Below are 12,743 nucleotides of genomic sequence, written 5' to 3' on the forward strand. Positions count from 1 at the left end.
CCATTCTAATTGTGCTTTATTGAATACACCTTTGTACAGCCGTCATAAGCAACATATCAAACGCTGCTAGGATAGTCACGAAAAAACACAGTTTTGAGCAATACGCTTCCTTCACACCCCTCTTTGGCTTTTTCCATGGGCTGTAATAATGTTGTTTCGCCTGTTCAGCAGCTAACTCAAACTTCAACTCATAACTATCAATATCAAAAGAAATTCCTTTTCCGAGGTGATTGAATATATCCGCTACTTCTTTATCACTGCCGAGGTAGCTATCGATGATTCCAGCCCTGTGTAATAATTCTACACGTGGGGTAGGCCTGTTCTGATTATTGATTCTGTAATCAAATCCATATGCTATTATTTTCTTTTGGCGAGAAAGCTATTTGAGTTGGTGAAGCTTGGAGAAAAATTAGGTAGTCTAGTTTTGGCATCGTTTTGTGGATTTGAGGGATATTTTGGGAATGTGAAGCTATGGTTTTATTGCTATTATACAATTGGATATTCAAATCTGTATATTTTTTTTTGTTGATATAAAAAATCAATTTAATAATGTATTATATAAATTTCATTTTTTATTTGTCTTCTTTGTTTAGGAACTAGTTAATTAGTTTTGATGTTTTTGAATGAATTCTGGCGTAATTGATCAGTTATTTTTCAAGTCTAAAAAAATCTTAATTTTTGAATTGAGAACACTACATAATATATTAATCCATGTGACCCCTTTATAAGAATGAAAATTATTTAATTAAAAAGGATAAATGGGTGGATATTATTAATTAAATAACTTAAAAAATATATAATTATTTCCTTAGGCATCAAGTGATAAGGTGGTGACATATATGTACTAGGTGCTAGGGTGACTAAATGAATTAGATGAAATGAAGATCTAGGTGATGATTAGAAAAGTTAAGTGATATCAATGAAATGATCATTTTTAAGTGTTTACAAGAGCTACATAAGTTGTTATTTTTGAGATTATATCTATTCCCTATTTCTATGTACAACAAGGGTGGAAAGGTACATTATTCTAGAATTAAATCAAAATGGAGCATCTTAAGTATGTGATCCACTACATAATCCTAGTATGTGTGTATCAACAATAGTCATATTATTCTTAAAATCATAAGATCCTTTATAACATTTATAATATATCCTTCATTCACATTAAACCTGTTCACACCAAAGGTGTTCTTTGTCTATTCAAACAAGGGGAACCAAGGAAGGTAATTCTTGCTATACACTAATAAAGATGGCTGCCCATGTTCTAAGATTTTTTCTATGTGTGACCACCCTACCTCAATCACCTTTCAATATATTGATTGAGCATGCTTAACCCCTTGTTCTTCCTCATCCTTTTTCATTGTCCTTTGTTTCTTTTTTCTTTGTTTTGTCCCCCCTTCATCTTTAAAATGACCATGTGCTAGATCCCTTACCTATAGTGGGCATTTTTGTCATCTTCCAACCTCTCCTAATAAAGAGTAGTGTTTTTGTCAAATCCTTATTCACTAATAACTACAATTCCTCTTCCTACTCATCCCACTTAGATTTTATAAAGATTAAAATTTCAATCAAACAATAAATGTAAATAGAATACTTAATTTGCATTCTAATCACATATATACTCAAAACAACAAGACTATAAATACTTAATTCTTAAGCATTCACTTATAAAATCCTGCAAATCATTTAGTGTTTTTTTTTAAAAAGTCATAAACAAAATAAATTGATATTGCATGGAATGACACTAGACTCTTAATCACACCCAATCTAACAATATTAGATTCACTAGACAATACTATCAAAACATCTAACATACAATTATCTGACTACCTATAGTAAATAATCAAATACGTCCAGTACAATTTAAACTAATCTAATCTAACCTGTCGTTGTCTATAATAATAATAATCATAAGTTTCTTAACAAAATTACATCGGGATGAGCTAAATTGTAAATAATCTAACTAGTCGTTGTCTCAAATAATTATAATAATCATAAGTTTCTCATCCAAATTACATCGGGATGAGTTAAATTGTTCAAAGTACTTAAAGCGCTCTCTCTCTCTACTCAGTCCTTTTGTGTTCCAAATCCCATGTGGCCAAGCAACGCCCATAACTGTGTGATAAACTCCCCTCCAACAGTTAAGTACTCTGCATGAACTAGAGGTTTCTTAAAATTAGCATAATAAATTAGTACTGCAGCCCAATACTCTGATAACATCCTCCATCTATGTGCAGTTTCCATTCTTAGCAGCATCCTCGCTAATTTTGCCCCATTTGATAAGGTAGATGCTCCCTCGTAATGCTGATTATCATACTTCTCCTTGTAATGCCTCAATCGTTGAATATCAGACCTGGAGAGAAAGTCAAGAAGCTCAGAGTGGACATCTATGTACTCCATTCTTGCAATGTCGGAGTGGAGAGGCAATAAGTCTCGCTTCGAAACAAGCAAATGAGCACAATAATTTGAGAGCGTCTCGCTGAGACGAGCAAACTTGTTTATTTCTTCATTATCCTGATCTCTCCTGCGCTCCATCAGGCAAATTGTGGTAGCTATATGCCAGTGTAGAATTAAATGTTCTTGATCTGTTCCGGAAGCCCACTCCAGATCTGTCCCACACTTCGTATTGTAGGATGTAATCGTCTGTCTGCATTGTTCCGTAGTATTTTGATCAGAAGCTAAACCATTTAATTTACCAATGATGAATTGTTTGAATTCCTCTTCAACAGGCTTTGATTCAATATACCAGGACGTGACAATGTCTGTCAGGATCAGTCTTTTAGCCCACTTCCATTTGAAAGGAGAAAGGGATTTGCAGGTGTCTATCAGAGAGTATTGCTGGATCGACTCCTTCCAATACTTGCGTTTACGCCAACTCCGAAGCTTGTGGAGCAGCCAAAGAGCAATGCGGAGAGAGTTGTGCTTCAATTTGGTCAACCAGTCCTCCTGGGACTGCTCGGCACTTGAGCAAATTAACCACACCAAGGTCCAGTCAGAAGCTATAATTCTCAATAATTGAAGCAGCTCCACTATCACTGCTACAGAAATAACAATATAGGCCACCACTTCCACTTTCTCATGTCCGGGAATCAATCCTCTGTAAGTACACAAACCGCCAGCTACCAGCAGACAGATGTTGATTATGCGCATTGTAGCCCCGATTTTGCTGAAGGCTATGAACATTGACTTGGAGAACAATGCATCATACATGAACTTTAATTCTATTTCTATTACTGTAAATATATTGTCTTCAGATAAATGAGATAAACGGTCACGAAAAAAGAATTCTCTAGTCTCTTCCCACTGTATTTCATGAATATACAGATCTGTGTACCTTCGCATATTCATTTTGAACAAAGCGTGAGACAAGCAGAGGATATAGTTTTCCATTCCTTGTTGACTCTGATCTCTCCAAATATCTTGAATAATTGTGGGAAATTTTATCTCCCTTGTAGTCCATGTTCTTTCCCACTTCACGAGACCCATTACCGCATAGCTGCATCTTCTCGAGTAGTCCTCTATGCTCATATATTTGTACACTGGTTGACAGTACTTTACTATTTGGGAATTGCTGGCTAATCTCAAGGTAGCTGTTTTTTCTGCGTACTTAAAGCCTCCTACCAATAATAGGAGGATGGAAGCAGCTAGTAAATAGCTTTTCATATCGGATGCATACATTACATAGATTGCCACTAATACCTGGTACAGCATAATCAACAAGTGCCTTGTCCACAACTCGTTGTCAACCGTGGAATATGCAGTGATTGTATCTGGACCTCCCAAGTGCAACAGCAAAAGTGGAGCCCAAACCCCAAATATCCTAGTATGAGAAGACTCTCGTGCCATTGTCCCAAGGGCATAGATAGCCACAGCATCCGAAGACATATAAGCCAACCACAGAACTAACTGCAAAACTATCGATGAAAAGCGATGTCTGAATGATCCCCCAAATACCAACACAAGCTGCAGGGTCATGCTAAACAGGACTACGAAACTGATAAGCAAACTATCGGAAAGCCGCTCCATAGACAAATGGCTGCAAAAAAAACCAGAAGAAATGAAGCGACTGTCACTGCACTTACTTAATGTAGTGATCGTTGGCGGCCAATATTTTAAAAGTGAAGTTGATAAAATTAGAATTCAAAGCCACTATTTCTTTACTTAGAACACACAAAAATGCACTCCGTCTATATCTATTTGAGGATATGCCCTTTCTTGTAAATCTAACCACTTGTAAATACACTTGCTCGATTTTCTCTTTTCTGATATGGTATCATGGTATCATATCATGGTATTAAAGCAGGGAAATTTAGTTAATTTACATTGTAACTCGAGATATAAAAATAACTAAAGCATAATTATACATAGTTTCACAAGTGAATTATGTTATCAAAGGTTTGGACTTATCTATTCATGGGTATAGATATGGTACTATTTCTTCCCTGGATAAAGTAACATTCAGATATTTGTGAATGATGTATGGTTGGAAAGTGTGACAGAGACCCATGTAAACCCATAATTATTAATAGATATACAAATTATTAATAGATACACATTTTAATAAAGTGGAGTAGTCAAAAGGAAAATTAGAAATTTAGTTGAAATAGTTGGTTGAATAATTTAATCAAAATATTTATTATTGTCTTGTTGGATACAAATGGTAAATACAACACGACATTAATAAAATTAGTCTTTTAATATGTCTTATTAAGATCTTTCATAAAGAAGCAAAGGTTTTAGTGGTGTCTATTGTCAAATATTTAAAAAAGTGGATATGAAGCCTATGCTTATGTAGTAGATGAGGTAAAAAATAGAAAGTTCAATGAAAAAGTATAAGTGCATCTTTATTGAGTATGATAATGAAAATAAAGGATATAGGCTATATAATCAACATGATAATGATGTATTTACTATTAGAGTTGTGAAGTTTAATGAAATTGTTAGTGTATTTCCTACTTCGAGAGGAAAATTTTGGTCTACAAGTACAATAACTTGTGGAACTTGCTTCTAGACCTAAACGTGTGGATTTCTCAGAAATAATAATAGGTGGTAACAAGTAATGTTATGATTTACCCCTATTCCTTTTATTTTTTTTTTACTCTCCTAAAGATAAGGAAGTGTTATTTGACTATGGGTGACTAGAAATGGGGATCTTGTCCTCTTTCTATTCACCCCTAATCTCCCTTCTTCAACCCCCTAAATGAATGTATGCAGGTTTCTCTCCAACTCGAGTAAAGATACCATACCTTCCTCACCATTTTTTTGTGCAACTCTACCTTTGAGTGTATAGACAATATGGTAGGTCGCTTCCTCATAGTGGACCCTAAGACTAGTGACTTCTCCCAAACCTCCTACAATTATATCCTAGTGGATATCGATATTTCAAGGACAATTCCTATCAAGATAGTTGTAAAGGTAATATATCAACCTTGGACACAAATTATTGAATACGAGGGCATCCCTTTCAATGCAAACACTATTTTGGTATGATTCATTTACCCTCCTCTTGCCCACGTGACACTCATCTATATTTTTCCCCTACTTATTGGAAGGATGTTGACAGCTACCATCTCACTATTTTAATTGCTAATTTAAATGTTGAGATGGAGTTCCTTGGGGATTCAATGCCTCTATCTCTCCAATTGCTTCATCAATTTTGGTCACTTTTATTGTTGTTTTTAGATTGCCCCCTCAGATGGGGACTCAGGTTTCTTATTTATTCCTTAACTAGTTTCTAATTTATTATTCGCATATTATAATCCCACCTTCAATACATGGTGCTCACCTTGGGAGTTTTATCATTTGCTCAAATGGAGCCTCCTCCCCTACTCTAAAAGGCAATATAGGTAGTGATGATTCCTCATGAACTATTGTCCAACATAAGAAAAAAATCCATTATCTTACTAATCCTAATACATAGATTGTCCCATTAAGGGTGCAGTTGGGTCCCAACATAGAATTTAAATGATGACTTGTTTTGTTATTTTGTCTTGTTGAAATCTTATTTTCCTCTAGTTTGTTTTTTATTTTTCTATCTCTGGGCTTGTTGGTTACCCATTTGCTAGCCATGCTTATTTCTAAAAAGATATGGGCCTTACCAAAAACCTACTTATCTTAATCAAAATCTAGGTAGATAGATTAAAAAGTGCCTAGTTTTTGAAAAGGGACACAAGGTGACAAAATTTGATGCTAAAAATGTGGGAGTCTATTAGTAATTGAATTTTAAGATACTTATGAGGGAAAATGGAGGATTACATGTGAGAGAGTGACAAGGAACAAACAAAGGGAAACCTAGACAATAGAAAAAAGAGAATGACCTCAAGTAAAGTTCAACATAAAGCAAATAAGAACAAGGAATATGAAAAATATTAGTCTTTCAATAAATGTATTTTCTAATTTAAAGTAATAAAATTAAAAATAATATTTTATTTGCAACCCAATGCCATCTTGATTATGTGTTCATAAATTTAGACTATTAAGTTTCTATTGCTTGTTTGTTCATACTTATGTAGGAAATCTAGCTACGTATGTAAGGTATGAGTGTATTTGTGGGTGTCCTTGAGGCAGGGTGGAAGATTACTTACAATAACTGAAATGGTAAGTGAGAGTTTGTAAGAATTGAGTTGAGAAATTGAAAAAATAATAAAATGAAGGTAATGTATAGCCTACCCTTACTATGACTGAGTGATATAGGTTTGATTTTAGGTACTCTGAGTATATTCATTTCATTAGTGTCATGTTAGAGAAGGTTATATCTCTACGAACACATGCATTTTTCCTACTTTAGAGTTTGTATAGGTCTAACATGGTAGTGATTATGTGTGGTTGTGTGTCATGATATAGGATTACAACTAGAAGAGTTAAAATACAAGAAATAAGATTCATGAAAATAATATACATTTGATAAGAATATAATCGGCCGTATTTATTATAGTAGGAGATAAATAATTTATGTATGAGGCCCTAAAAGATATAAGCCCAAGATAGAGTATAATAACTTGAGGAAAATATATAGAGTATAACAACTTGGATGACCCTGATTATAAGCCAATGGAAGAAGGTGAGATGATGGTTACCCCTGGTATGTTTAGCACTAAGAATCCCCCTAGATGGGCGACCAACAAATATAAATCTACTAGCAAGATGATTTCTAAGGCCTAGCCTCTTTCTAATAAGAAGAATCTTGTAGCTAAGGACCGTGGTCCGAAGACTTCAGACCGAGAAATTAAACTGGACATTCCTATTAACGTCCTAAAGGAAAAGCAGAGGACCATGTCTAAAGAAGCGGATAGTGGGTTACAGAAGAATGGTTCTCTAATGAACCTAGTGATGGAAGCAACCAAAAGCCAGGAGATCTGCTGGAAGTGGGTGGAGAGAGAAATTGATACCCTCAAAGTAGGGGTTAAGCAAATAATATATATCTTCATAGATTCACCAGAGCCTAGCAAGTCTAAGAAGCTCATGAGTGTGACTTGGAAGCTCTCCCAAGATTTCAAGATTATTAAATGAAACCATGAACAAAGAATTGAAAAGGTAGAAGAGTCTATGGTGGAGATAAAGAAAAACCTCAAGAACCTAGTTGACATAAGAAAGGAGGCCATGAATTATAGTATGGAGGGGCTTGGAAAGATCAATGTCATGATTGCGGAGTACAGATCCATCCACAGTGATCCTAAAAAATAACTTGGAGGCAAAGACATTGCTACTAGAGACAATAAAACCGCAGGTCCTAGTTCCAGGACCAGAAGTAGGAGCAACAATAAGGGCACCTCCAGATTCATTATGGAAGAACTAGAGGAAATCAATAAGACTACCATCTAGAAGAAAAAGGACCCGGTGCACTCTCTTATTCAATTTCTTTTGGTTTGTTGTCTGTGTCTCTTTTGCTTTCATGTCTGTTCTAGGGTACTACCCTATTTTGCTATTGGTTTCTGTCTGTTTGGCTGATGGGCGGATTTTGTATAACTTTTGGTTTTGGGTCCATGTAAAACTCATTTATCTTTATCAAAAACTTGAGAAAAATAAGATAAGGATCAAGTACATCAGAGAGATAATAGTGACACCATAGATCAATAAGGAGATTAAAACAAAAAAAGAAAAAATATTTCCAAGAGAAAGTATAATGCTCTGAGCCATCTCCAATTATAGGAAGGGAAGAAAGTTGGAGCCACAAAGCTTTTAAAAAAGTTTTAAAGTAGATAAGATAATTGATTAGTTTACAAAAATAGAAGGTTATTTTGAATATGATGAGGCATAGCATGCTACTAGAGTCAAGGTTGTTCAAAATAAACTAAAAGGACATGCAACACTCTAATAGGAGGTTTTTGTTGAAAGGAGAAATGGTAGGGAGAAAATCATTCGGTGGGGTTTTACCAATTTAAATATAATGTCTTTATTGATTGAAAATTAGGTTATGTTGGCTAAAAACTTATAGAACTTGTGAAAAAGGGAACTCAGTGTGAAAGCTACACTAAGGAGTTTTACAATATTTTCATATTATCAAGTCATCATGATTTAGATCATGATAAATGATATTGATATATCAATATAATATTTAAGGGTGATCTAATTATGATGAATTTGAAGAACATTGAAGAGTCCTATTGATATGCCTTGAGGGTTGAAGATAAATTAGTAAGAAGATGGTAGAGAATAGCCAAAGGTAGATGTCGATTAGGTAGAGGAAGAGGATATATTCAAAGAAAAAATACCCTTAATAAAAATGCTAACTCTTCCCATTGTTCAAATGATCTAGGAATGAAGGTAGAGGAATAATTTGAGAGGCCAAGGTAAACTTTAAAAAGGGCACAATAATATTATTAGGGAATAGTTTTACTTATAAATTTGGTCTAAATTTCAATTTTATGAATATCAACAATGTAAGGGATAAGGATAAATAAGGATTAAAAGTTCCAATGAACATGCAATAAAATTATATTAAGAATAAACTATGTCTATTAGTGAACTAGATGAACTTGAGAAGGGATAAACATTGATAATGATGAGGACTCTATTGAAGCTAGAAGATAAACTTGTTAAAAGTGAATTTTTTAAAATTGTATGTTAGGCATATATAATGGGAGAACAAAAAATTTAATTTCAAGTGAAATGGTTGACAAGTTTTGTTAAAAATATTACCTCACCTAGATGTGATCACATAAGGCATTTTTACTATAAAAGGGAATCAAATTTTGGTTTATTAGTTGTTCTTAGAGAAATTTCTATATGGACATCTCTGAGGATAAGTTGTATTTCATGACATAAAGCCAATTTAAATGTGTTACTTACCTTTTTGGAAGATTGTGGTAGTGTGATAGGAAGGTAATCCATGATTGAAGATAAAAACATGTATACATTAGATAAAAGTAGTTGAAACATGTTCTTACTTCATTGATAACTTGAGGTCAAGAGCTACCAAAAGGAATTTTTCATGAGAAAAAAAAATCAAGGTTAATGGATTTATGATTTTGTAGTAGAATTGTAACCTATTATAGATGAAAAACATGTAAAGATATCAACACTTTAAAAGTCAGTTACTATTTTCATAGATCCTATAATTTTTATAGAGGCCAAGTTATGATTGAATTGGTTTTTAAAAGTCATTTACTATTTTCAAAGATCATATAATTTAAGTTTTCAACACTTAGGATCAACAAATATTTTGTTAAATACCAAAATCATCTAATAACACTGTGTAAGCAAGTAGGGTAGTAGTATACTCCTATTGTACATGCAGAGAAGAGGAGTTCCCTTCTAAATATTTATTCCATATTTTTCCACTAGAAGAAAAAATTCAATTGAAGTTGTAGAAATAAGAGGACAAACAAAAGGTTCACAACAACATAAAGACAACCTAACCTATCTATCTCCACCATCAACTCTCATGTATTGTTATAGTTCTACTACTTTATGTCCAAATTCTTTGTCATCTACATGATTCTATCATACAATGGGAGACTTAAGAGATGTAGACCAAGATAATGAAACTACTACATTTCTCTTTCCTATCATTAACCAAGAGAGGAATGTTGCAATGATGAACATACTTCCCTTAGCACTTCTGAATTTCCATGACCTTATGACAGATGAACTTGACACATTCTTGTTAAATTTTGATTTCCTCTATTGAAGTTGAAGTTAAATTTTAAGAAATGCAATTGGCATATTTAAAGACAAACTCCGAAACTTTTACAAGTGTGCAACCTATGTATTGACCTAAAAACTATGGAAGAACAAAAAAGACACAAGGATTGTTCACCCAAATGCTTCAAAGATATTAACCAAATAAAATCTAGTTAAGGTAGAACAAGTTTAACTAATCAATGTGTTGTGTCACTCATGCAAAGATTACATTCATCATTGGCTCCCACAATTATCATGACAAATAGAATATTTTCCTCTTCACCAACCCCTTCCCTTTCAAATCACAACATAGAGATACATTTTCTGCCATTGATTGTAAATCAATGATAAAGATTAAAAAGTACCCATGATCAATGTGTGAACAAGTGAACCAATAGTATAACAAGTGATATCTATGCATAATACTAGCATGAGATATTAATTTTTGCATTGAGCATCTGATATTAGATTGTTGCTTGCTAAATTTTTATTACGTATTGACATTATAATACGTTTCATTTGAAATTAAATATTAATTATTACTAGTCCTTGCCTATATGTAGGAGAGACTAATGTTTTCAGTGCACTAGTTTGTAAATATTTTTAGCCTTGAAATCTATGCAGAGGTAATATATTAAATTAAACTAAGCTTTTAGATTTTTTAAATAATAAAAATCTAATATTTATTGTTTTTTGATTGGTCATTAACATTTTATTGGGCTTTTTGTGAATATTTATATTTATAGATTTGAAATAAAAATATTGACCAATAAAAAATTTAATCTAAAGTTTTTACGGAAGGCTTAACAAAAATTAAAACAAGAAAGCACTTGCATTCTGGTAAGATAGAAAACTTTTTCTAGATTATTATTTAGTAGTGAACATTCTGGATTCTGGATCAAACACTAGTAGGCCACCCTGGCGTTCTTGGACTCAATCAAATCTTGCATCTTCTAAGTATCATTCTAGGATGAATGACAAAAATTGTAGGAGTAATGGCATGGCGGGGTCAATGAATGGAAATTTATGCATGAATAAGAAAGATTCCTTTGACAAGTATTTCGTGATGGAGAGCGTATCTCTTGCTATGGATATCCTTAGTTAGATATAATATATAAAATGCCTATGGATATAAAAATATGTCATGTCATAATTTTGTTATATTTGTATTTAAAAAATTATACATGGTCTAATCTCTAGTGATAACCTTATTCAGGTGTGCCTCAATAGGTGTGTGATTTCATCCTCTTGGAATATTATTGGGCATTGCCAATGCACCTCTAAAATCTAGTTTGGCTTGGATAATTATCTTTCATTGGTTTGGTGGAATTCTGGTAGTCCTAGGCCTCCATTCCCTTTTCATTTTGAGATTATGTAGACACATTTCCTTAACTTCAAGGATCTTCTAGCCTAGTGGTGGAATATTGAGATTCAAGGTATTTACATGTTTAGGGTCTCCCACAAACTAAATCTACTTAAAATTATATTGCATTCATGGAGTAAATCCTCCTTTGGAAATATTTTTAAATAGGAAAAGACCTTGAAGGATCAGATTAACTTGACTCAGGTGGAGGTCTTTGGGGCCTCATTGGATAGAACAAAGTAGGCTAAATTCCTTTTGGCAGTCCTTCATAATTTGGTTGTCAAAGAAGAACTCTATTGGAAACAAAGTTCAAGAGTCGAATGCGTGAAAGGAGATAGGAATACCAAATTTTTCCACCTATCAACTAGTAGACATAAAAAGAGAAAAAAATGCAAGAATTGATTTGGACGGATAGTATCTTTACTCAAAGGATGAGGATATCAATAGGCCAACTATATCTCACTTTTTTTCTTTACTCAACCCCCAACATCCTCAAGACCCTTTTGTTTTTGAATCTTTTGATAGGCTAATCCAAGATATCCCTAATATTATTGACCCCATGGATTTGGGTTTCTTAAAGAGTAAATTTTCTATAGAGGAACTGAAAGAGGTGGTTTTTTTTCCTTTGGACCCTTTAAATACCCAAGTCTAGATGGGCTTCTACATTTATTTTTATAATAATTTTTGGACATTGTGGGTTTGGACATCACTCTAGCTACAATAGAATTTTTGTCTTTATCTTTAGTGTTAAAAGAGATCAATAAAGCCTTTATTGTTTTAGTTCTTAAAAATTTGGGTGCTAATCGAATGTTTGATTTTAAACCTATCAGCCTCTGCAATAATCTATATAAAATGTTTTCTAAGCTCCTAGTCAATCGTATCAAGCCTCTCCTAAGGAAGATGATACATATTAATAAAAAGGGCTTTTCTCTGAGCTGCCAAATTTTAGATGTTGTTATTGTTGTTCACAAAAACCATAATTCTACGAAAATTAATCATAAAGAGGGTATGCTCTTGATACCTCTAAAGCTTATGATATGGTCTCATGGCCCTTTCTATTTGATTCTAAAAATTTAGTGAAGAAATTTATTGAAATTAATTAAGGCATGTTTTGAAACTCCCTCATAGTCAGTGTTAGACTATAGTGCTCCCCAATGTTGCTTCTCCTCTTTTGGTGGTCTCTAGTAGGGTGATCCTCTTGTCCTATATCCATTCATTCTTATGGTTAATGTCCTAGCTTGGAACATTAACAAGAGAG

General features: G+C 33.4%; 1 protein-coding gene across 1 annotated transcript in view; it reads right to left on the minus strand.

The window, feature by feature from the left end:
- Positions 1–2,067: 2,067 nt before the first annotated feature.
- LOC131856541 (uncharacterized) overlaps positions 2,068–12,743 on the minus strand; it is a 28,365-nt gene continuing 17,689 nt past the window's right edge. The window contains exons 2-3 of the mRNA XM_059208365.1: positions 11,985–12,086; positions 2,068–4,036 (exon numbers count right to left, since the gene is read on the minus strand). Of these exons, the coding sequence (XP_059064348.1) occupies positions 2,068–4,036; positions 11,985–12,086 (2,071 nt within the window). The remainder of the gene's footprint in view (positions 4,037–11,984; positions 12,087–12,743) is intronic.

The sequence above is a fragment of the Cryptomeria japonica genome, chromosome 7, assembly GCF_030272615.1.
Source record: "Cryptomeria japonica chromosome 7, Sugi_1.0, whole genome shotgun sequence".
Classification (NCBI taxonomy): Eukaryota; Viridiplantae; Streptophyta; class Pinopsida; order Cupressales; family Cupressaceae; genus Cryptomeria; species Cryptomeria japonica.